Genomic DNA, 26,237 nt, shown 5'->3' with positions numbered 1-26,237 from the left:
ACTTCACCTTTGGACTCTCACCCAAGACCAGTGATTTTAGAAACTGCTCGGCTCCCCACTCCACCCACACACAGGCCAGCTTCCACTTTTGGGCGAACCTGCTCCTTGGGAAGGGAGGTGGTAAAACTTGTTTGAAGATGAAGTGACCTCCCTTCCACGCCTCTCTCCTCCTCAGAGGCAAGATCAACAAGAGCTAAGCCAGAGAAAAAGTGGTAGAGAAGGGCTGGGGAGCCTAGACAAGCAGTTCTCCAGCAACTTCCTGCGTGGAAGGAAGGAGGCAGAAAAACTTGCTGAGATGGGAACTGTACAGGAGGCAGGAGGCAGGACTGCGGCTCCCAGGTAAGTGGGGTGTCAGCGAGTTACACTGGAAGCAAGAAGGGAATGGCCTTCAGGGACCAGTCCACCGGCCAGCTCTCACCAGGTCCAATCTCTGGTCCCCAGAGATAAAACCCCAAGAGAATGAATTCAGAGAAAAAAGATGGGTGGGGCTGAGGGGATGGCTATAAGTAAGAGATGTCTACGTGGAGTGGAAACTGCAAAAGCTCAGTTCCAGGGTAATTCTCCATTACTTCTTTAAGGATCCTTCCTATCTGTTGTCTCTGGTAAGCCTGCCTCTGCTCTTTGCTGATCTCTACCCTCCAGAAAAGCCGTTGAGGATGCTGCCCCAGAACTAAATCTAGGCCCAGGTTCACCTACTTGGCAAATCTCTGCCCCACTTTACCCTCTTCTCCCACCTACCACCTGTGTCAGGGTTTCCCCTAACCACTTCCCATCATGGTCAGGAAAGGCAGGCCCGACCAGGTGCCATCTTTGTCTTTGCTCTGTGACAGGTGGGTGGGTCTGTCAGTCCCAGTCAATGACATCCTGAAAACCCTCCCACACACAGTATAGGTAGAGCCATAGCTACAGAAGTAAATAGGATCCTCCCTGTACTGCCTTTTTTTTTTTCTTTTTCTTTTTTTCTTTTTTTTGCCACCAGGGTTATGGCTGGGGCTCAGAGCCTGCACTACAAATCCACTGCTCCTGATGGCCATTTTTTTTCTTTCTTTCCATTTTTATTTGATATAACAGAGAAATTGAGAGGGGAGGGGAGAAAGACAGAGAGACAGAGAAAGGGACACTTGCTGACCTGCTTCACTGCTTGTGAAGCTTCCCCCTTTTTGGTGGGGAGCAAGGGTTTGAACCCAGGTTCTTGTGCATGGTGATAGATGCGTTTAACCAGGTATGCCACCACACAGCCTCCCTCTTTTTTTTTTTTTTAAAGATTGACAGAGGAGCTAGTCTAGTGCTTATGTAAAAAGACTTTCATACCTAAGGCACTGAGGTCCTGAGTTCAATCCCTAGTGCCACCATAAGCCAGAGCTGAGAAGAGGGAGAGATTTAATTCCTGAGTGGGGGGAAGAGAAAGGAAAACCAGAGCATCACTCTGGCACAGATGCCAGAGACTGAACTCAGGACTCTCTTGCTTGAGAGTCCAATGATTTATCCAACGCAGCGCCTCCCAGGTTGTTTTCCTCTGCTCTAAAACATAACAGTGGGGAGTTGGGCAGTGGACCCCCCCAGTAGAGCACACTTTACAATATGCAAGGACCTGGGTTCAAACCTCGGTATCCACCTGTGGGGGGAAGCTTCACGAATGGTGAAGAAGTGTTGCAGATGTTTCTCTTTCTCTCTCCCTCTCTATTTCCTTCCCCTCAATTTCCCTGTTTCTATCCTATAAATAAGTAAAATAAATAAATAAATAAAACAATAAAACATAATGGAAGTAATCTGCTTCCATAAAAGATGCAGGTAGGGGAAATATCTAGAATTCAGAAATATGAGCTCTTTTTTATTTTAAATGAAGTCATACTTTTGGGGCCAGGTGGTGTCGCACCTGGTTGAACGCACATGTTACACAAGGACCTGGGTTCGAGCCCCTGATCCCCACCTGCAGGGGGAAAGCTTTGCAAGTGGTGAAGCAGTTATCCGGGTGTCTATCTGTCTCTCTCCCTTTCTCCCCTCCTGCTTTCAATTTCTGGCTGTCTCTATCCAATAAATAAATGAAGATATAAAAAAATGAAGTCATACTTTCTCTTTTTAATTTAATTAATTAATTAATTAATTTTATTGGATATAGTCAAAGAAATTGACAGGGGAAGGGGAGGCAGAGAGGGAGAGAGACACCTGTAGCACTGCTTTCACCAACTGTGAAAACTTACCACCCTGCTTGACCCTGGGTCCTTGCACATGATAACATGTGCACTCAACTAAGTGTGCCATAACCTAATCCCCCTCATCAGAGCTCTTTTAAGTCTTTCCTCTGTTGAGTAACCCACCTAGAAAAATACCTTTGACACGTACACAGCCCAGGTCTGAGCCCCCAGTACCACATAAGAATACTAAGGCACTATACGAGAGGCTTCATGCTGTGGTATCCCACGCTAAACCCACCTCCCAGTCTTTATCTGAAAAAGCTAACCTAGAGCATCAAAGCCCATGCTATATGCATATTAAGGAATATTAATATATTCCTTATATGTTAAGGAATATTAAGGGGGCTGGCAGATAGCTCACCTGGTAGGTTGGTAAGGAGCAACACTTCACCATGTGCAAGCCCCTGGGTTCTTGCCCCTGGCCACCACATAAGAGCACCAAGCAAAGAGGAAGCCTCCCAAGCAGGTGGGACAGTGCTGTGGTGTCTCCCCTCCCTCCATCTCTTTACCTCTCTGTTTCTCACCCTTTATCAGGGGGAAAATGCCGGAGGATTGGGGAAGTAGTATAAAATTATGCAAGACAGGAAGTCGGGTGGTAGCGCAGCGGGTTAAGCGCACGTGGAGCAAAGCGCAAGGACCAGCATAAGGATCCCAGTTCAAGCCCCGGGCTCCCCACCTGCAGGGGTGTTGCTTCACAAGTGGTGAAGCAGGTCTGCAGGTGTCTATCTTTCTCTCCCTCCTCTCTGTCTTCCCCTCCACTCTCCATTGCTCTCTGTCCTATCTAACAATGATGACATCAACAACAACAACAATAATAATAACTACAACAATAATTAAAAAAACAAGGACAACAAAAGGGAAAATAAATAAATATTTTAGAATTTTTAAATAAAAAAAAAAGATTATGCAAGACAGATTTTCATGCCTGAAGCACCAAAGACCCCAGATTCTATCTCCAGCACCACTATAAAACAGTGCTTTGGAAGAAAAAAAAAATCTACCAGAGGGGCCCGGGCGGTAGCACAGCCGGTTAAGCTCACATGGCACAAAGTGCAAGGACCGACCTAAAGATCCCAGTTCAAGCCCCTGGCACCCCACCTGCAGAGGGGTTGCTTCACAAGCGGTGAAGCAGGTCTGCAGGTGTCTATCTTTCTCTCCTCCTCTCTTCCCACCCTCTCTCTATGTCCTAGCCAACGACAAGAACAGCAGTGACAACAATAATAATGACAACAATGATAGACAACAAGGGCAAAAAAAGGGGTAAAAAATAGCCTCCAGACGCAGTGGATTCATAGTATAGGCACCGAGCCCCAGTAATAACCCTGGAGGGAAAAAAATAAATCTACCAGAATCAGTGGAATCACACAGGTGTAAAGCCTCAGTGAAGTATTTGGAGAGTGCACTGCTTTGCCATGTATGCAACCCAGAAGCTTCAGTGCTGTGGCCACTCACTCTTTTCTGCCTTTGTTTATGAGAGAGGAAGAGAAAGGTAGAAGTACCAGTGCCCAAAGGTAGCACTATCAATAAAGCACTGGCCTCTTGAGCATGAGGTCCTAAGTTTGATCCCTGGTATTGCATGTATCAGAGTGATGCACAACTTTTGCCCCCCCCCATAAATAAATAAATAAATAAATAACCTAACAGGAGCAGTAGAAATACTCATGTGCAAGGTCTCTGAGCCAAAAATTCAAGGAAGTCAGCATAAGGATCCAGGTTTGAGCCCCCGGCTCCCCATCTGCAGGGGGTTCGATTCACAGGCGGTGAAGCAGGTTTGCAAGTGTCTTTCTTTCCCCCTCTCTGTCTTCTTCCCCTCCTCTCTCCATTTCTCTCTGTCCTATCCATCAACAATGACATCAACAACAACAACAATAACTACAACAACAATGAAAAAAATAACAAGGGCAACAAAAGGGAAAATAAATAATAAAAAAATTTTTTAAGAAATTCAAGGAAGAAAAGAAAAACGTCTGCCTTGTGTACCATAACTCGTTGGTCCAGTGGCCCCTACCTAATGCTCAATTCCCCTAAGTCCCCATCTCGTTTGTCTCCTGGTAATGTCTTCTTCCTGGGGACTATGGGGTCAGGGAGAAGGCAGAAGTTGCAGGCCTTGGAGCAGCCCTGAGACTGGGGCAGCTGGAGCTGAAGGAAGAATGGCAGGATGAAGACTTCCCTGGGTGAGGAAGCCTGAGGAGGCAGGGAAGGGTGGGGGGCTATAGACAGTGGGTGGGGTGGTCAACTCAGACTGGAAGAAGTGGGACAAGTACAATAGAAGTGGAAGCTGTGGAGAGAGAAAAAAAAACTGATAAAGGCATGAGGCCCTTAGCCTATAGCCACCCCCCCTCCTCCACTTTCCTGTGTAGATTGCTTCCTGAAGAGACTGGCCCTTCTGGAGGTCCTGAGGAGCCTAACAGAGACTCACCAGCAGGTAGGTAATTAGAAAATAGGTGGGGTCAGGTGATGGAACACCTGGTTGAGTGCACACCTTATCATGCACGAGAACCCAGGTTCAAGCTCCCAGCCCCCACCTACAGGGGAAACTTCACAAGTAGTAGAACGGTACTGCAGGTATCTCTCCTCTCTCCCTCTCTGCCTCTCCATCCCTCACAATTTTTCTCTGACCTATCATAAAAGAAAAGGGGGGAATAGAAAAAGGGCTATTAGGAGCAGTACACTCCTCCTACAGGCACCAAGCCCTAGCCATAAACCCTGATGGTGAGAGTAAAAGAGAAAGACTCCACTTGCAGGAAGAAAGCTTCACGCACTGTGAAGCAGTGCTGTATGTCCCTCTGCTTCCCTTCTATCTCTCCCTTTCCTCTCACTGTCTCTGTCTGTATCTGAAATAAATAAATTTGTAGGGGGGCAGGGGTTGCGGACCTGGTTGAGTACATCTGTTACAATGTACAAGGATCTGGGTTCGAGCTCCCTGTCCCCACCTGCAGAGAGAAAGCTTTGCAAGCGATGAAGCAGTGCTGTAGGTGTCTCTCTCTCCCTTTCTATCTCCCTCTTCCCTCTCAATTTCAGGCTGTCTCCACCCAATAAATAAATACATATTAAATTTATTTTTAATTTTTAAAAACATTTTATTTATTTTATTAATGAGAACAATAACTAAAAGATAGGAGGAGAGAGAGAGAAAGGGCCAGACATCACTCTGGTACATGTGCTGCTGGGGACTGAACCCAGGCTCTCATGCTTGAGAGTCTAGTTCCTTAACCACTGCGCCAACTCCCGGACCACTATTTTCAATTTTTTAAATATATATTTATTTATTCCCTTTTGTTGCCCTTGTTGTTTTATTGTTGTAGTTATTAATGTTGTTGTTATTGATGTCCTTGTTGTTGAACAGGACAGAGAGAAATGGAGAGGAGGGGAAGACAGAGAGGGGGAGAGAAAGAGAGACACCTGCAAACCTGCTTCACCGCTTGTGAAGTGACTCCCTGCAGGTGGGGAGCTGGGGGCTCGAACCAGGGTCCTTATACCAGTCCTTGCACTTTGTACCACCTGCACTTAACCCGCTGCATTACTGCCTGACTCCCTAAATTTATTTTTAATTTAAGAAAGAGAAAGGAGGGGAGTCAGGCGTTAGCACACTGGGTTAAGCACATGTGGCATAAAGCGCAGGGACCGGTTAGGATCCTGGTTCAAGCCCCCGGCTCCCCACCTGCAGGGGAGTCGAGTCACAGGCGGTGAAGCAGGTCTGCAGGTGTCTCTCTGTCTCTCTTCCTCTATCTCCCCCTTCTCTCTCAATTTCTCTCTCTCTCCAATAACAGATAAATAAAATTTTTAAAAAAGAAAGAGAAAGGAGGAAAGAAAGAAGTAAAGGAAGGGGAGTCGGGTGGTAGCACAGCGGATTAAGCACAGGTGGCACAAAGCCCAAGGATCAGCGCAAGGATCCTGGTTCGAGCCCCTGGCTCCCCACCTGTAGAGGAGTCGCTTCACAAGTGGTGAAGTAGGTCTGCAGATGTCTATCTTTCGCTCCCTCTCTCTGTCTTCCCCTCCTCTCTCGATTTCTCTCTGTCCTATCCAACAATGATGCCATCAATAACAACGACAATAATAACTACAACAATAAAACAAGGGCAACAAAAGGGAATAAATAAAATATTTTTTAAAATAAGTGAAAGTCCTTGAAAAATTTATGTTGAGTGAAATAAGTCAGAAACAGAAGGATGAATATGGGATGATCTCACTCTCAGGCAGAAGTTGAAAAACAAGAGCAGAAAAGAAAACACAAGTAGAACCCGAAATGGAATTGGCGTATCGCACCAAAGTAAAAGACTCTGGGGTGGGTGGGTGGGTGGGGAGAATACAGGTCCATGAAAGATGATAAATGACATAGTGGGGGTTGTATTGTTAAACGGGAATCTGGGGAATGTTATGCATGTACAAACTATTGTATTTACTGTTGAATGTAAAACATGAATTCCCCAATAAAGAAATTTTTTTAAAAAGTGAAAGAAGAGAGGGAAAGGAGGAAGGGAGGAAGGAAGAAAGAAATAAAATGAAAAGAGGAAAGAAGAACAAGAGAGGGAGAAAGCAAGAAGGAAAGAAAGGAGAGAGAATGGAAGGAAGAAATTAAGGAAGTAAGAAAGAGGGGAAAGGATGGGCGGAAGAAAGGAGGGATGGAAGAAAAGGGCTGAGCGCAGGAGTGGATCGCATAAGGGTTATGCCAAGAGATTCTTATGCCTGAGGCTCCAGAGTCCCAGGTTCAGTTCTCCACACCACCATAAACCAGAGCTGATCGGTACTCTAGTAAAAAGAAGAAGGAAAGAAAGGTTGGGAAAACAGCATAATAGTTAGACAAAAATACTTTCATGCCTGAGGCATCAAAGGTCCCAGTTTCAATCACCAGTACCACTAAGCAGTGCTCTGGCAAAAAACAAACAAACAAATCTTTAGAAAGGAAGAATGAAAGAAAGGAGGGAAGAAATGGACTGAGGGGACTGAAGCTAGCGCAGCGGGTTAAATGCACATGGTGTGAAGTGCAAGGACCGGCCTAAGAATCCCAGTTGAGCCCCCGGTTCCTCACCTACGGGAGGGCCGCTTCACCAATGGTGAAGCAGGTCTTCAGGTGTCTATCTTTCTCTCCTCCACCTCTGCCTTCCCCTCCTCTATTGATTTCTCTCTGTCCTTCCCAACAACAACAGTAATGGCAACAATAACAGTAAAACAAGGGCAACAAAAATGGAGAAAATAGACTCTGAGGAAATGGATTCATTGTACAGGCACTGAGCCCCTGCAATAACCCTGGAGGCAGAAAAAGAAAAAGAAAAAAGAAATGGATAGAGAGAATGTTCATCTCAAGTTCTGGATTCTAGTCCAAGGCAGAGTTCTGCCACCTCTAACCTTCTGGGGTCCACTTCCCTTTTCCCAAACATTCCTTGCATGATCCCTTCTAAAGTCCACCCCTTGTTATTACCTCCCTCTGTAGGAACTCTCCTCTCCCTGCCTCCACTCACGCGTCTCTGTGTGTGTCTGTCTCCTGCAGCCACCTGCACGCCCAGCACCCTGGCCCTGTGTGGCAACCGGCCCATGCGGAAACGGCTGTCTGCGCCAGAGCTGCAGGAGCCAGCAGAGAAGGCGGCAGAGGCCTCTCACTCGGCCCAGTCCTCCGACTGCAGCTCTGATCTGGAGGTGGACGAGATGGAGACACCCTCAGACTCGGAGCAGCTGGACAGTGGACATGAGTTTGAGTGGGAAGGTGGGTTCAGCCTAGGCAGTTTAAGAAGTGCAGGGTGAAGAGAATGAAACGGTTGGGGGACCGAGCAGTGGCACACCCAATTAAGCACACATATTATCAAGTGTATGGACCAGGGTTCAAGCCCCTGCTCACCACTGGTTGAGCACACATGTTACAATGCACAAGGACATGTGTGCAGTCCCCACCTGAAAGGGAAAGCTTTGCAAGTCGTGAAGCAGTGCTGCATGTGTCTGTCTGTCTCTCTTCCTCTCTATCTCCTCCCTCCCTCTCCATTTCTGGCTGTCTCTATCTAATAAAGAGAGAGAGAGAAAGAAAGAGGGAGATAGAGTGAGGTGGTAGTGCAGCGATTAAGCGCAGCTAGCAAAAGCCCAAGGACCGCCATAAGGATCCCTGTTGGAGGCCTGGCTCCCCACCTGCAGGGGAGTTGCAGTGAAGCAGGTCTGCAGGTGTCTTTCTCTCCCTGTCTCTGTCTTCCCCTCCTCTCTCCATTTCTCTCTCTCCTATCCAACAACAAGGGAATAAACAAACAAACCAAGGGCAACAAAAGGGAATAAATAAATTAATATTTTTAAAAAAATAAAAAGAGAGGGGAAGTGAGAAAGAGATTCCTACAACACTGCTTTGGCAATGCTTCCCCCCCCCCACCCCCGCGCAGGTAGGGACTGAGGGTAGGGACTGGGGGCTTGAACACAGGTCCTTGCACTCTGTAATGTGAATGCTTAACCAGGTGTGTCACCGCCTGGCTCGTGTTCATTTTTTTATATTTATTTATTTTTTTGCCCTTGTTGTTTTATTGTTGTTATTGATGTCATTGTTGTTGGATAAGACAGAGAGAAATGGAGAGAGGAGGGGAAGATAGAGAGGGGGAGAGAAAGACAGACACCTGCAGACCTGCTTCACCACCTGTGAAGCGACTCCCCTGCAGGTGGGGAGCCGGGGGCTCCAACCGGGATTTTTTTTTCTTAATTTTTTTATATTTATTTACTTTCCCTTTTGCTGCCCTTGTTGTTTAACATTGTTGTGGTTATTGATGGCATCGTTGTTGGATAGGACAGAGAGACATGGAGAGAGGAGAAGACAGAGGGGGAGAGAAAAATAAGACACCTGCAGACCTGCTTCACTGCCTGTGAAGCGACTCCCCGGCAGGTGGGGAGCCGGGGGCTTGAACCCGGCTCCTTAGGTCGGTCCTTGCGCTTTGCACCACTTGCACTTAATCCGCTGCGCCACCATCCTACTCCCGTAACTGGGATTCTTACGCCAGTCCTTGCGCTTCGCACCACATGTGTTTAACCCGCAGCACTACCACCCAACTCCCCCCCCCCCCTTTTTTTTTTTTTTTTTTTGCCAAAGCACTACTCTGCTCTGGCTTATGGTGGTGCGGAGGACTGAACCTGGGACTTTGGAGCCTCAAGCACGAGAGTCTCTTTGCATAACCATTATGCTATCTACTGTCCGTCCCCCTGTTCATTTTTTATAAGGCTTATTTATTTACTTGATAGGACAGAGAAACTGAGAGGGAGAAGAAAGGGAGGGAGAAATACAGAGAGATGAGAGACACCGGCAGCCCTGCTTCACCACTCACAAAGCTTTCATCCTGCAGGTGGGGACTGGAAGATTGAACCTTGGTCTTTGCTAATTTTAACATGTGTGCTCAACCAGGTGTGCTACCACCTGGCCCCAATAAATAATTGTTTTTAAAGGTAGGGGATAAGAGAAAGCTGCTCTCACAGTGGTCTAGAGCAAGCATGGCGTGGAGGAGAGCAACCTAGCGCAGGAGAGACATCCAAGAGCCTGACTCCAGACAGTAGCAATGGAAAGAATGAGAACGATTGGGAGTCGGGTGGTAGTCAGGGGTTAAGCGCAGGTGGCACAAAGCGCAAGGACCAGAATAAGGATCCCAGTTTGAGCCCCTGGTTCCCCACCTGCAGTGGAGTCGCTTCACAAGCAGTGAAGCAGCTCTGCAGGTGTCTTTCTCTCCCCGTCTCTGTCTTCCCCTCCTCTCTCCATTTCTCTCTGTCCTATCCAACAATGATGACAACAATAATAACTACAACAGTAAAACAACAAGGGCAACAAAAATAAATAAATAAATAAATAATTATAAAAATAAAAAAAAAAGAATGAGAATGATAATGAATAGAGAGCAGATAGATGGGAGGCAGTCTGGGTTCACCCACCTGATCTAGAAGATTGTGCAGCTTTCTTTTGCAAGCAGCTAGGTGGGCGGGACCATTCGCTGAGAAAGAAAATATGGATGCAAAGAGGAAGAGGGCGAGTCTGAGTTGCCTTGGGGGTGGTGACTCAGAAATAACAGAGGACAGGAGTCGGGCTGACACAGCGGGTTAAGTGCACGTGGTGCAAAGCTCAAGGACCAGCAAAGATCCCGGTTTGAGCCCCCGGCTCCCCACCTGCAGGGGAGTCGCTTCACAGGCGGTGAAGCAGGTCTGCAGGTGTCTGTCTTTCTCTCCCCCTCTCTGTCTCCCCTCCTCTCTCCTTTTCTCTCTGTCCTATCTAACAACTACGACATCAATACCAACAAGAATAATAACTACAACAACAATAAAAAACCAGCAAGAGCAACAAAAGGGAAAATAAATAAATAAATAAATAAATATAAAGAAATTAAAAAGAAATAACAGAGGACATAAGGTAGAGCTGCCCAGGCCAGGCATCTGAGGCTGTGAACATGAAGTTGGGCAGCTCTGGGAACCACCACCTGCTGTTGGTCGCTGAAGATGACCACCCAAGAGAAAGCATGAAAAGAGATAGCGTGTTTAAGCCCTGGGAGACGCTATAGCACTAGGGGAAGTTCTGGTGCTGTTAAAGTGTGTGTGTGTGTGTGTGTGTGTGTGTGTGTGTGTGTGTGTCTATGTGTGTCTGTGTGTGTGTGTCTGTGTATGTGTGTCTGTCTGTGTGTGTGTGTCTGTGTGTGTGTGTGTGTGTGTGTGTGTTTGTGTGTTTGCCTACCTGTCTGTCTGTCTTCATCTCTGTCTCTCTGTATGAAAAAGATGCCCAAGAGCAGTAAAACTAAGCATGTGTGAGGCCTCGGCACTGAAAAAACAAACAAACCAACAAAAAAGAATATGGAATAATGGAATAATTGCTACTGGCAAGCATCATAGCACAAGGAAATCTACATATCACTCCATAGTGAAACAAGTAAGAGTAGTGAGCAACCCTGGAGGTGGAAATGCATTGGACTCTCGTGCATGAGGTCCTGAGTTCAATCCCCAGCACTGCATATACTAAAAAAAAGTGATGCTCTGGTTTACATACACACACGCACACACACACTCATTAATAAATTTTTTAAAAGTCTCTAAGGGGCTGGGGTGCTGGATGGTGGTACACTTGTTACTATGCTCAAGGACCCATGTTCAAGCCCCCCCACCTGCAGAGGGGGAAGCTTCTCAAGTGGTGAAGCAGTACTGTAGGTGTCTATCTCCCCCTTCCCTTTCAATTTCTCTGTTTATTTTTTTCATTTATTCCCTTTTGTTGCCCTTGTTGTTTTATTGTTGTAGTTATTATTGTTGTTGTTATTGATGTCGTTGTTGTTGGATAGGACAGAGATGGAAAGAGGGGGAAGACAGAGAGGGGGAGAGATAGACACCTGCAGACCTGCTTCACCGCCTGTAAAGTGACTCCCCTGCAGGTGGGGAGCCGGAGGCTCGAACCGGGATCTTTAAGCCGGTCCTTGAGCTTTAGGTCCTTGAGCTTTAGCGCCACCTGTGCTTAACCGCTGCGCTACTGCCTAACTCCCTTCTCTCTGTTTATTATCTAAAATAAATAAGTGGGAGTTGGGCGGTAGCACAGCGGGTTAAGCGCATGTGGCGCCAAGCACAGGGACAAACTTAAGGATCCCAGTTCAAGCCCCTGACTCCCTACGTGCAGGGGAGTCAGTTCACAAGAGGTGAAGCAGGTCTGCAGGTGTCTATCTTTCTCTCCCCCGCTCTGTCTTCCCCTCCTCTCTCCATTTCTCTCTGTCCTATCCAACAACGACAAGGACAACAAAAATGAATAAATAAATAAATAAATACTAAAAAATTTAAAAATCTTTAAGTAAGGATAGTAAGTCCTAAGAAAGAGACATTAGATTAGCAAAAGGTTGGGTTAATAGGATAAAGCAGGACAAGAACCACAGGAAAAAACTGAGGAATTAGGGGTTAGAGTAACGTGGAATTCCTCTCAGAGGAGACCAGTTGGTGATACATCTAGTTATAGCGCACAAGGACCAGGTTCAAATCCCTGGTCCCTGGACCTGCAGGGGGAAAGTTTCATGAGTCATGAAGCAGGGCTTCAGGCACCTCTCTGTCTCTCTCCCTTTATTTTTCTAATATATATATATTTATTTATTTATTTATTATTGGGGGACAGGTGGTTGCACACTTGGTTAAACATACACTTTTTTTTTTGCCTCCAAGGTTATCACTGGGGCTCAGTGCCTGCACTATGAATCCACTGCTTCTGGTGGCCAATTTTTTCCATTTTGTTGTCCTTGTTGTTGCCCTTGTTGTTGGATAGGACAGAAAGAAACTGAGAGAGGAGGGGAAGACAGAAAGGGGGAGAGAAAGAAAGACACCTGCAGACCTGCTTCACCAATTGTAAAGCATGACCCCTACAGGTGGGGAGCTAGGGGCTCAAACTGGGATTATTATGGAGGTCCTTGCATTTTTAAAATACTTATTTATTTCCTTTTTGTTGCCCTTGTTGTTTTTACTGTTGTAGTTATTATTGTTGTTGTTACTGATATCGTTGTTGTTGAATAGGACAGAGAGAAATGGAGAGAGGAGGGGAAGAGAGAGGGGGGAGAGAAAGATAGACACCTGCAGACCTGCTTCACCGCCTGTGAAGTGAATCCCCTGCAGGTGGGGAGCCGGGGGCTCCAGCCAGGATCCTCATGCCAGTCCTTACACTTTGTGCCATGTGTGCTTAACCCGCTGCACTACAGCCCGGCTCCCAGGTCCTTGCATTTTGCGCCAAGTGCACTTAACCCGAAGCACTACCACCCGGCCTCCAAGCACACATCATTTATTTATTATTGGGTAGAGACAGAGAGAAATTGAGAGTGGAGGGGGAAATTAAGAGAGATAGAAAGAGAAACACCTGCAGCACTCCTTCACCACTCGTAAGTGTGCACCTAATCAAGTGTGCCACTGCCTGGTCCTGTCTCTATTTCTCTCTGTTTCTAACCAATAATAAAAATAAATAAAATTTAAAAAAAAAGACTTCCTCTCAGAACTCAGAGTACTCAGCGTCTGGGAAGTTACAAGTACTGATGCATGTATTCTGCCTTGCTTCTCCATCCCTCTTGCAGATGACCTGCCCCGTGCAGAGGGCCTGGGGGCCAGTGAAGCAGCAGAAAGGTTAGGCCGGGGTTGTATGTGGGATGTGGCTGGAGAGGATGGTCGTCGATGGAGGGTGTTCCGGACAGGACAGCGGGAGCAGCGAGTGGACATGACTGTCATTGAGCCCTATAAGAGAGTCCTGTCTCATGGAGGTAATAATTAGCAGAGGTGGGGGGCAAGAACTGTGACTTTAAGGGCCTGGGAGGGTCTAAGTTGAAAAACAAGATTAGAAAAGAAAACACAAGTAGAACCTGAAATGGAATTGGCATATTGCACCAAAATAAAAGACTCTGGGGTGGGTGGGTGGGTGGGGAGAATACAGGTCCATGAAAGATGATGAATGACATAGTGGGGGTTGTATTGTTAAATGGGAATCTGGGGAATGTTATGCATGTACAAACTATTGTATTTACTGTTGAATGTAAAACATTAATTCCCCAATAAAGAAATAAATTATTTTTAAAAAGGGCCTGGGAGATAGTGTAGTGGTTATACAGAACACTTCTATGCCTGAGGCTCTGGGGTCCTAGGTTTAATCCCTGGCACGACACAGATCAGAGCTGCTCAGTTCTCTGGATAAAATAAAAACAAAAACAAAGCAAAGCAGTACTGAGACTTCAGACAGGCAGGCTAGCTCTCTGGACTGTGTGCCCCCTTGTCATACACACAACCCAGGCTTGAGCCCACTGAAAGTAGCTTCAGTGCACTCGTACCTTTTCCTTTTCTCTCTCTCTCTGTCTGTCTCCTTGTCTCTACCCATCTATGTCTATCTGAAAAAAGTCCAGCCAGATCCAGGAAACACAGTGATGACAAAAGTCAACAAGTGAATAAAATGTACAAACTATGTAAACTCAATTATTGGGATTCAAATTCCTCCTGTAAATTCAGAGACCCTCAGAGTCCTTAAGTCCAAATAGATGTACCAAGGCTGGGAAATAGCTCACCTGACAGAACTCATACCTTGTTTTAGCACCACACAAGAACACACCATGGACAGTACAGTAACACCATGGACAGCACCAGTATGGGGGGCTATATCCTTGGATGATAAAGTAGTGCTGTAGTGTCTCTCCTCTCTCAGCACCATGGACAGCATGGGAGAGGTCACTAGAACAGTGCTATCCTCTTCTCTCTCTCTCTTCTCTCAAATAAATAAAGAATGGAATGAAATAATTCCTAAACAGGCTACTCAGTAGTGGTATTGCACATATGCAAGACCGTGGATTCATTCCTTGGTGCTATCTAGAAATAAAGAAATAAATGTAATATCTGTCAATATGCTGGATGAGTTTCCTCTACCCAGGTTACCATGGTGATGGCCTCAATGCTGTCATCCTCTTTGTTTCCTGCTATTTGCCCAGAAGCAGCATTCCCAACTATACCTATGTCATGGAGCACTTGTTTAGGTAAGAAGGAAGGCCTAAGGGTGATAGGGAGGAAACCTCAGATGAACAAAAGCAGAAAATCCTTGCTGGATTAGTAGGTGATTTTCCAGTCTCCAGTGATGCGCCTCTCACTCTCCCAACACCTGACACAACTTCTCTGACAACCGCATGCCCCCAGGTACATGGTAGGAACCCTGGAGATGTTGGTAGCTGAGAACTATCTGCTCGTTCACCTAAGTGGAGCCACGAGTAGGGCACAAGTCCCACCTCTCAGCTGGATACGCCAATGCTACCGCACCCTGGATCGGAGGTAGGCCACCTGTGCTTAACCCACTGCGCTACCACCCGACTCCCTTCTTTAGCTTTTTAAAATGTTTTATTTGTTTGTTTATTTATTTATTTATTTATTTATTTATTTGATAGAGACTGAGAGAGAAATGGGGCAAGGTAGTGGCACACCTGGCTAAGCACTCACATTACAGTGCACAAGGACCCAGGTTCAAGCCTCTGATACCCACCTGCAAGGGGGAGAGCTTCACGAGTGGTGAAGCACAGCTGCAGGTGTCTTTATATCTCTTTCCCTCTTTATCTCCCTTCCCCTCTCAGTTTCTCTCTGTCTCTATCCAATAATAAAAATAAAAGATTTAAAGAAAAAGAGACAGAGTGAAATTGAGAGGGAAAGGGAAGACAGTGAGGGAGAGAGACACAGAGACACCTGTGGCACCACTTCCCCACTTGCAAAGCTTTCCCCTTAGAGGTGGGGACTGGGGGGTTGAATCAGGTGTGATGCCACCTGCCCCGTCTTCCATTCTTTTTACTCCTCTTCCTCCTCCTCCTCTCCTCCCTCTTCCTCCTCCTCCTCCTCTTCTTTTTTCTTTTTTGTCACACCTGGGCTTCACTGCTTTGGGCTAACTTTTTCAGAGAGAGAGATACCACAGCACTCTGGTTTTCCCCAACAAAGTGGGGGCCAGACTCAAATCTGAATTGTTTGCATGGTAAAGCAGACATATATCCAGATGAGCTATTTTCCCAGCACAAGTTTTTCATATTTCCTCTTTTAGAGTCAAGGAAATCTAGTTTTAAAATTTTGCAATGGCCTGGGAAGTGGCACAGTGGATAAAACTTTGGGATCTCAAGCTTGAGGGTCCTGAGTTCAATCTCAAGCATTGCATGTGCTAGAGTGATGCACACTCTCTCTCTCTCTCCTTCTAGGACTGTTGCTGGGCTCATTGCCTGTACTATGTGTCCACTGCTCCTGGTAGCCATTTTTTTCCATTCTTAAAAAATATTTTATTTATTTATTTATTTATTTATTTATTTATGAGAAAGATAGGAGGAGAGAAAGAGAACCAGACATCACTCTGGTACATGTGCTGCCAGGGACTGAACTCAAGACCTCGTGTTTGAGAGTCAATGTTTTTTTCAATTGAGCCACCTCCTGGACCACTTTTTTTTTAATTGGATAGAACAGAGAGAATTTGAAAGAGGAGGGGGAGATAGAAAAGGGGAGAGAAGGGAGTCGGGCAGAAGCACAATGGGTTAAGCAAAGCACAAGGACCAGCATAAGGATCCTGGTTCGAGCCTCCGGCTCCCCATCTGCAGGGGAGTCACTTCACAGGCGGTGAAGCAGGTCTGCAGGTGTCTATCTTTCTCTCCCCCTCTCTGTCTTCCCCTCCTCTCTCCATTTCTCTCTGTCCTATTCAACAACGACAACAACAAGAACTACAATAAAACAACAAGGGCAACAAAAGGGAATAAATAAAATAAATATTTAAAAAAAAAAAAAAGAAAAGGGGAGAGAAACAGACCTGCTTTACCACTTGTGAAATGACCGTCCTGTAGGTGGGGAGCTAGGGGTTCAAACCAGGATCCTTGAGCATGTCCTTGCACTTCATGCTATGTGCATTTAACCCAGTGTGCCACTCCCAGCCCCCTCTATCTATCTTTATATATCTCTCTAGTAAATAATCAACCTTAAAAAAATGGTTTCTCAACCTGGGAGGTGGCACAGTGAATAAAACACTAGCCTTTTAAAGCTGGGCCATGGCACACCTGGTTTACGGCACACATTACAGTGAACAAGAACTCGGGTTCAAGCCCTGGGTCCCCACCTGCAGAGGGAAAGCTTCATAAGAAGTAAAGCAGGGCTATAGGTGACTCTCTCTTCCCTTCTACTTCCTCCCCTCCCACTTAATTTCTCTCTTTATTTTATTTTATTTTATTTTGGATAGAGACAGGGAAATTAATAGAGGATGGGGACATATAAAGGGAGAGAAAAAGAGAGATATCTGCAACCCTGCTTCACTGCTTATGAAGCTTCCGTCCTACAGGTGGGGACCAGGGGCTTGAACACACTGTAACATGTGTGCTTAACCAAATGCACCATCATCCATCCCCTCAATTTCTCTGTATCCTGCCACATACAAATAAAGGGGGAAAAATAAAAGGAAAAAAAACAACAGCCAGGAGTAGGAGATTCTGTGTAGGCACCAAGACCCCTCAGTAACCCTAGTGGCAGAGAGAGAGAAAGAAAAATAGTTGAACTCTTAATTAAGTATGAGGAATTAAGTATGAGGTCCTGAGTTCAATCCCAACCATCACATGTGCCAGAGTAATCCTCTTGTCTCCTCCTCCTCCTCCTCCTCCTCCTCCTCCTCCTCCTCCTCCTCCTCCTCCTTCTTCTCTCTCTCTCTCTCTCTCTCTCTCTCTCTCTCTCTCATAAATCTTCAAGGAGCTAGGCAGTGGCACACACAATAGAGCCACACATTACCATGAGTCCTAGATTCAAGTCCCTGGTCACCCCCCCTTCTTGCATAGGACAAGTTTCATGAGCAGTGGAGCAGTGGAATAGTGCTGCTGTTGTCTCTCCTTGTCTCTCCTCTTTATCTCTCTCCATTTATCACCCTCTATCAAAAAAAAAAAGTGAAAGAGAGAAAGAAAGAAAAAGGAAAAGAAGAAAATTATTTGGAAGTATAGTGAAATCATAAAGCACCAAGCCCCAGAGATAACTAGGGTAGTGAAATAAATACCTGGGCTTTGTTTTTCCCTTAACATTTACTAGCTGTATAAACTGGGATGGCTCACCGAACTTTTCTGGATCTGTTTCATTGCCCATCAAAGGGTGGTGGTAATACCTTTGCCAATGTACACTTGTGAAAGCTGACTTCTCTCCTCCAACAGGTGCACATCCCTGAGGCTGCCACACAGAGCCCAGAGCTTCAGGGATGTGAGACCAATGGGAGGAAGCTAGGCCTTGCTGGTCATCGCCTTCCTACTGCATTTGCTTCACATATTTATTATCTTTTCTCTTTTTTTAATATTTATTTATTCTCTTTTATTGCCCTTGTTTTATTGTTGTAGTTATTGTTGTTGTTGTTGTTATTGATGTCGTCGTCGTTGGATAGGACAGAGAAAAATGGAGAGAGGAGGGGGAAGACAGAGAGGGGAAGAGAAAGAGAGACACCTGCAGACCTGCTTCACCGCCTATGAAGTGACTCCCTTGCAGGTGGGGAGCTGGGGGCTCGAACCGGGATCCTTATGCCAGTCCTTGTGTTTTGCGCCAGTTGCGCTTAATCCACTGTGTTACCACCTGATTCCCCTCATTATCTTTTCTTAATGGTCATGCAAAAAGATGTTCATGTCTGAGACTTCGAGGTCCCAGATTCAATCCCCAGCAACATCATAAGCCAGAGCTGAGCAGTGCTCTGGTCAAAAATAAATAAATAAATAAATAAAATCTTAAAAAAAAAAAGGAGGAGGAAGCAGAAGAACTAGCTCTGCCTGCCTGATGTATAGGCATTGATCATGGAAGGAGCAATAAGATTATCTCATGTCCTCCAGGCTCAGGAAGAACCTTCGTGCACTGGTGGTGGTCCATGCTACGTGGTATGTGAAGGCATTCCTGGCACTTCTCCGGCCCTTTATCAGGTAGCAGTCCTGTGTTAATGACCTTCACCCTCATCATCAGATTTCAAAACCAGTATTAAGAACACTTTGCCCTGGGCCTGGAGGTGGCACACCTGGTTGAGCGCACATGTTACAGTGTGCAAGGACCCAGGTTCAAATCCCTGGTCTCCACCTGCAGGGGGAAAACTTCACAAGTGGTGAAGCAGGGTGCAGGTGTCTCTATTTCTCTCTCTATTACCCCTTCCCTCTCATTTTCTGGCTGTCTTTATCCAATAAATAAATAAATAAAGGTAATAAAAATTTTTAATTAAAAAAATGAATATCTTGCCCCATTGTGGTGCACCTGGTTAAATGCACAAGTTATAATACACAAGGACCCAGGTTCAAGGCCTTGGTCCCCACCTGCAAAGGGAAAACTTCACAAGCGGTGAAGAGTGCTGCAGGTGTCTCTCTCTCCCTCTCTATCTCTTCTTTCCCTTTCTATCTCTATTCAACAAATAAAAAATTTTAAAAATATATAAACAATACCTTGGCCCATGGCCTACGAGTTGGCGCAGGGGATAAAATATTGAACTCTCAAGTATGGGTCCTATGTTCAGTCCTTGAAATTGCATGTGTCAGAGTGATGCTCTGGTTCTTTCGCTCCTTCCCTCCCTTTCTCTCTCCCTCCCTCCCTCCTTCCCTCTCTTTTGTAAATTAATTAATTCTTGCCCCAGTTATCTAGGAGGTACAGTTATCTAGGACTGCCAGGCATGAGGTCCTGAGTTTAATACTCAACATCAAATGTGCCAGAGGGCAGGAGTAGATAGCATAATGATTATACAAAGAGATTCTACTGCCTGAGGCTCCAAAGTCCCAGGTTCAGTCCCCTGTACCATCCTAATCAGAACTGAGTAGTGTTCTGATAATAAAATAAAATAAAATAAAATAAAATGTGCCAGAGTGATGCTCTCCTCCTCTCTCTCCTCATCTTTCTCATTAATAAATAAATAAAACTAAAGGTGGTGCCGGAGGTGGCACAGTGGATAAGTCTTTGGACTCTCAAGCATGAGGTTCCAAGTTCAATCCCCAGCAGCACATGTACCAGAGTGATGTCTGGTTCTTTCTCTCTCTCTCTCCTATCATTTCTCATGACTAAATAAATAAAATCTTAAAAATAAATAAATAAATAAAACTAAAGAAAAATACAATGCCATGTCCCACCCTGACTCTTCCTAGCCTGAATTCAGTAGTTCCCTTTGTAGGAGGAGCTTCATGAGTCCTCTTCTCATTATAAAACTCTTGGTTTATTCTCTTTTCAGTTCCAAGTTCACACGAAAGGTCCGTTTCCTGAACAATCTGGGAGAGTTGGCCCAACTTATTTCTTTGGATCAAGTTCATATCCCTGAAGCTGTCATCCAGTGAGTCCTAAGCTTAAGTGTAAATGTCTGCAGTTGGTGGTATAAAGCAAATTCTCACTTCTTTTAATTTTTAAACAATATTTTAAAAATATTTTATTTATTCATTTACTTATTTATTTATTTATTCTTGGACAAGGATAGAGAGAAATTAAGAGGAGCGGGGAATATAGAGAGACAGAAAGACACTTGCAACCTGGCTTCACCACTCATGAAGCTCTCCCCCTGCAGATGGGAACCAGGGGCTTAAACCCGGGTCCCTGCATATTATAATGTGTGCGCTTAACCAGGTATGCCACTGACTTGCCCCATGCTTTTTTTTTTCCCCCAGTGGCTCTTGGTGGCCACTTTTTTCTTTTTTTTAATTAGAAAGGACAGAGATTGAGAGAAAATGTTATGCTTGTACAAACTATTGTATTTACTGTTAAATGTTAAACATTAATTCCCCAATAAAGAAATAAATTTTAAAAAAACTAAATAAATAAAGTGGAAAATCTTTTAAAAATATAAATAAACTAGTAGGCTGGGAGATAGCACTGTGGATAAAGTATTGGACATTTAAGCATAAGGTCCCAAGTTCAATCCCCAGCAGCACATGTACCAGAATGATGTCTGGTTCTTTCTCTCTCTTCCAGGAAAAAAAAAAAAAAAGAAAGAAATTGAGAGAAAACAGGGGGGGGGGGGGCCCAAGTGGTGGCACACCTAGCTAAGTGAACACACTACAGTGCACAAGGACCCCAGGGTCAAGCCCCTGGTCCCAACCTGCAGGGGAGAATCTTCACAAGTGGTAAAGCAGGGTTACATATGTTTACCTTTTTCTTTCCCTCTCTATCTACCCCCTCTTGATTCCTTTTTTAAAAATTATTTTATATTTATTTATTTATTTTCCCTTTTGTTGCCTTTGTTTTTTCATTGTTGTTGTACTTACTGTTGTTATTGATGTAGTCGTTGTTAGATAGGATAGAGAGAAATCGAGAGAGGAGGGGAAGACAGAGACGGGGGAGAGAAAGATAGACACCTGCAGATCTGCTTCACCACTTGTGAAGCGATTCCCGGGCAGGTGAGCTGCTGGGGGTTTGAACCGGGATCTTTATGCCAGTCCTTGAGCTTTGCGCCATGTACCCTTAACCCGCTATGCTACCACCTGACTCCCCCCCCCTTGATTTCTGTCTATAATAATAAATAAATTAAAATTTTAAATAAACTGTTGGGGCTGGGTGGTGGCACACCTGGTTGAGCAGACATGTTACAATGTGCAAGGACCTGGGTTCAAGCCCCCGGTCCCCACCTGCAGGGGGAAAGTTTTGTGAGTGGTGAAGCAGGTCTATAGGTGTCTCTCTGTCTCTCTCCCTCTCTGTCTTCCCTCTCAATCTCTGGCTATCTTTATCCAATAAATAGATAAAGAAAAAAATATAAATAAAATAAACTATTGTTTACAAAAGAGAGAGAGGGAGAGATGGAGAGAAAGACACCTGCAGGCCAGTATCACTGCTCATGAAGCATCCCCTTTGCAGGTGGAGAGTGGGTGTGAACCTAGATCCTTGTGTGGGTCTTTGCACTTTGTATTATGTGCACTACTGCCTGGTCCCCCACTTTTTTAAGAGGGGCACATAATGGAACAAAGAGAGAGTTTTAGGTGCTTTAGTATGTCTGAGACAACTGCAGACACAAAGGGAAAAACTAAGGACACTAATGTCTCTAATAAGAATGAATGAAAAACCTATACTTATAAGTGCCAAGACACGAAGAAATCAACACAAATTTTGTTTAAATATTTATTTATTTATTTTCTCTTATGCTGCCCTTGTTTTTCAGTGTTGTTACAGTTATTGATGTCATCGTTGTTGGATAGGACAGAGAGAAATGGAGAGAGGAGGGGAAGACAGGGGACAGAAAGATAGACACCTGCAGACCAGCTTCACTGCCTGTGAAGCGAACCTCCGGCAGGTGGGGAGTCGAGGGCTCAAACCAGGATCCTTACATCGGTCCTGGTGTTTTGCGTCACCTGCGCCAACACAGAATTTAGTAGTGCACCTGGTTGAGTGCACACATTACAGTGCACACAGACCTGGTTCAAGCCCTAGTCCCCACCTGCAGGAGGAAAGCTTCACAAGTAGTGAAACAATGCTGCAGGTGTCTATTTTTCTGCTTTTCTCTCCTCCTCCCCTCTCAATTTCTCTCTGTCTCTACAATAAATAAATAAATATAAAAAGACAGTTGTCAATTAACATCATCAAAATGAATATACTACCCAGAGGCATATACAAATTTAATGCTATCCCCATCAAGATCCCAAGCACATTTTTTAGGAGAATAGAACAAATGCTACAAATGTTTATCTGGAACCAGAAAAGACCTAGAATTGTCAAAACAATCTTGAGAAAAAAGAACAGAACTGGAGGCATCACACTCCCAGATCTCAAACTGTATTATAGGGCCATTGTCATCAAAACTGCACTTGGTACTGGAACATGAATAGACACACTGACCATGGAATAGAACTTAGAGCCCAGAAGTGAGGCCCCACACCTATGGACATCTAATCTTTGACAAAGGGGCTCAGACTATTAAATGGGGAAAGCAGAGTCTCTTCAACAAATGGTGTTGGAAGCAATGGGTTGAAACATGCAGAAGAATGAAACTGAACCACTGTATTTCACCAAATACAAAAGTAAATTCCAAGTGGATCAAGAACTTGGATGTTAGAACACAAACTATCAGATACTTAGAGGAAAATACTGGCAGAACTCTTTTCCGCATAAATTTCAAAGACATCTTCAATGAAATGAATCCAATTACAAAGAAGACTAAGGCAAGCATAAACCTATGGGACTACATCAAATTAAAAAGCTTCTGAACAGCAAAAGAAGCCACTACCCAAACCAAGAGACCCCTCACAGTATGGGAGATCTTTACATGCCATACATCAGACAAGAGTTTAATAACCAACATATATAAAGAGCTTGCCAAACTCAACAACAAGACAACAAATAGCCCCATCCAAAAATGGGGGGAGGACTTGTACAGAATATTCACCACAGAAGAGATCCAAAAGGCTGAGAAACACATGAAAAAATGCTCCAAGTCTCTGATTGTCAGAGAAATGCAAATAAAGACAACAAGATACCACTTCACTCCTGTGAGAATGTCATACATCAGAAAAGGTAACAGCAGCAAATGCTGGAGAGGGTGTGGGGTCAAAGGAACCCTCCTGCACTGCTGGTGGGAATGTAAATTAGTCCAACCTCTGTGGAGAACAGTCTGGAGAACTCTCAGAAGGTTAGAAATGGACCTACCCTATGATCTTGCAATTCCTCTCCTGGGGACATATCCTAAGGAACCCAACACATCCATCCAAAAAGATCTGTGTACACATATGTTCTTGGTAGCACAATTTGTAATAGCCAAAACCTGGAAGCAACCCAGGTGTCCAACAACAGATGAGTGACTGAGCAAGTTGTGGTGTATATATACACAATGGAATACTACTCAGCTGTAAAAAATGGTGACTTCATCGTTTTCAGCCGATCTTGGATGGACCTTGAAAAAATCATGTTGAGTGAAATAAGTCAGAAACAGAAGGATGAAGATGGGATGATCTCACTCTCAGGCAGAAGTTGAAAAACAAGATCAGAAAAGAAAACAGAAGTAGAACCTGAAATGGAATTGGCATATCGCACCAAAGTAAAAGACGCTGGGGTGGGTGGGTGGGGAGAATACAGGTCCAAGAAGGATTCAGAGGACCTCGTGGAGGTTGTAGTGTTATATGGGAAACTAGGGAATGTTATGCATGTACAAACTATTGTACTGTTGAATGTAAAACATTAATTCCCCAATTAAAAAAATAAAACAATTTAAAAAAATAAATAAACTGCTTGGTACTGGATCATGAATAGACACACTGACCAGTGGAATAGAACTGAGAGCCCAGAAGTGAGCCCCCACACCTATGGACATCTAATCTTTGACAAAGGTGCCCAGACTATTAAATGGGGAAAGATGAGTCTCTTCAACAAATGGTATTGGAAAAATGGGTTGAAACATGCAGAAGAATGAAACTGAACCACTACATTTCACCAAACACAAAAGTAAATTCCAAGTGGATCAAGGACTTGGATGTTAGACCACAAACTATGAGATACTTACAGGAAAATATTGGCAGAACTCTTTTCCACATAAATTTTAAAGACATCTTCAATGAAACAAATCCAATTTACAAAGAAGACCAAAGCAAGTATAAACCTAGAGGACTACATCTAATTAAGAAACCACTACCCAAACCAAGAGACCTCTCACAGAATGGGAGAAAATCTTTACATGCTATACATCAGACAACAGGCTAATAACCAAAATATATAAAGAGCTTACCAAACTCAACAAGAAAACAAATAACCCCATCCAAAAATGGGGGGGGGGGCATGGACAGAATATTCACCATAGAAGAGATCAAAAAGGCTGAGAACACATGAAAAAATGCTCCAAGTCTTTGATTGTCAGAGAAATGCAAATAAAGATAACTATGAGATACCACTTCACTCCTGTGAGAATGTCATACATCAAAAAAGGTAACAGCAACAAATGCTGGAGAGGTTGTGGGGTCAAAGGAACCCTCCTGCACTGCTGGTGGGAATGTCAATTGGTCCAACCTCTGTGGAGAACAGTCTGGAGAACTCTCAGAAGGCTAGAAATGGACCTATCCTATGATCCTGCAATTCCTCTCCTGGGGATATATCCTAAGGAACCCAATATACCCATCCAAAAAGATCTGTGTACACATATGTTCTTAGCAGCACAACTTGTATTAGCCAAAATCTGGAAGCAACCCAGGTGTCCAACAACAGATGAGTGGCTGAGTAAGTTGTGGTCTATATACACAGTGGAATACTACTCAGCTATTAAAATTGGTGACTTCACTGTTTTCAGCCCATCTTGGATGAAGCTTAAAGAAATCATGTTAAGTGAAATAAGTCAGAAACAGAAGGATGAATATGGGATGATCTCACTCTCAGGCAGAAGTTGAAAAACAAGATCAGGAGAGAAAAAAAACAAGTAGAACCTGAACTGGAGTTGGTGTATTGCACCAAAGTAAAAGACTCTGGGGTGGTCTGGGGGGGGGAGTACAGGTCCAGAAAGGATGACAGAGAACCTAGTGGGGGTTATACTGTTATGTAGAAAACTGAGAAATGTTATGCATGTACAAACTACTGTTACTGTCAAATGCAAAACATTAATCCCCCAATTAAAAAAAAATGCTGCAGAAAAAAAAAAAAAAAAAGACAGTTGTCCGGGAGGTGGTGCAGTGATAAAGCTTTAGACTCTCAAGCATGAGGTCCTGAGTTTGATCCCCGGCAGCACATGTACCAGAGTGATGTCTGGTTCTTTCTCACTCCTCCTATCTTTCTCATAAATAAATAAATAAATAAAATCTTTAAATATATATGGGGTGATTCAGACTAACTAGAGAGCTATGCATCCTAAGTGACCTGGCTCAAGCATTGTGTCTTTAGTCAGTTGGTTTGTATCTCTGCATCAGCAAGTACAACCCAGGTGCTGCCCCAGTAAAACTTACTCTCTCTTGCTCATTCTCTCCACCCCTTACCCCCACCCCCCAGGATGGACCAGGATCTCCATGGCTCAAGAGGAACCTAGCATGAGACTGGAATGAGTGGCCTCAGCACCAAGCAAAGCTATTGATCTGCCTACACCCTAGCCCTTGAAATATCAGCACTGCCTTGTACATCAGCTCATCAAAATTGTGGCCCTGGAGTTGGCCCAGTGGACAATTCCTTGAACTTTCAAGCATGAGGTCCTAAGTCTGATCCTTGACATTGCATGTGCCAGAGTTATGCTCTGGTTCTCCTCCCTCCCCACCCCCTTAATAAATGACTCTTTAATTAGGTGCCACACCTAGTTGATGACACACATCACAGTGCTCAAGGACCCAGGCTCAAGTCTCTACAGCAGGGAAGCTTCACGGTAAAACAGGTCTTAGGTGTTTCTCTTTTTCCCCCATTTTGAGGAATAAATAGTTTTATTTTATTTTATATTTATTTATTTATTTACCAGAGCACTGCTCAGCACTGGCTTATGGTGGTATGGGGGATTGAACCCGGGACTTTGGAGCCTCAGGCATAAGAGAGTCTCTTTGCATAACCATGATGCTATCTACCCCTGCCTTCTCTCTTTCCCTCTGCATCTCCCCCTTCCTTCTCAATTTTTTGTCTCTATCCAAAATAAATAAATAAATTAATATAAATAAAAATTTTAAAATATTTAAACTTTTTAAAGGAAAGCTGCATAGCCTTCAC

At 44.5% G+C, this 26,237-nt stretch overlaps 1 protein-coding gene across 2 annotated transcripts; it reads left to right on the top strand.

Annotated features, from left to right (window-relative positions):
* The first annotated feature begins 206 nt into the window (after positions 1-206).
* BNIPL (BCL2 interacting protein like) lies at positions 207-25,828 on the top strand. 2 transcript variants are annotated; one of them, XM_060201713.1, is made up of 10 exons: positions 208-339; positions 4,280-4,369; positions 4,556-4,620; positions 7,684-7,896; positions 13,211-13,393; positions 14,545-14,647; positions 14,805-14,936; positions 18,467-18,553; positions 19,834-19,932; positions 25,542-25,828. In XM_060201713.1, the coding sequence occupies exons 1-10, from the start codon at positions 296-298 to the stop codon at positions 25,576-25,578; spliced, it is 1,053 nt and encodes a 350-aa protein (XP_060057696.1). In that variant the 5' UTR covers positions 208-295; the 3' UTR covers positions 25,579-25,828. The 2 variants fall into 2 exon arrangements, with proteins under 2 accessions (XP_060057697.1, XP_060057696.1); XM_060201714.1 differs by lacking the exon at positions 4,280-4,369 and having other exon boundaries at positions 207-339.
* Positions 25,829-26,237: the final 409 nt, after the last annotated feature.

Source organism: Erinaceus europaeus, chromosome 11 (genome assembly GCF_950295315.1).
Source record: "Erinaceus europaeus chromosome 11, mEriEur2.1, whole genome shotgun sequence".
NCBI lineage: Eukaryota > Metazoa > Chordata > Mammalia > Eulipotyphla > Erinaceidae > Erinaceus > Erinaceus europaeus.
Note: the sequence above shows the minus strand (reverse complement) of the source record. Positions and strands in the feature narration are given on the sequence as shown.

Coding starts and splice junctions, on each gene's coding strand:
- BNIPL (XM_060201713.1), top strand. CDS start 296: ATGGGAACTGTACAGGAGGCAGGAGGCAGGACTGCGGCTCCCAG. Junction 340..4,279: donor GGCAGGACTGCGGCTCCCAG/GTAAGTGGGGTG, acceptor CTATGGGGTCAG/GGAGAAGGCAGAAGTTGCAG. Junction 13,394..14,544: donor GAGAGTCCTGTCTCATGGAG/GTAATAATTAGC, acceptor TCCTCTACCCAG/GTTACCATGGTGATGGCCTC.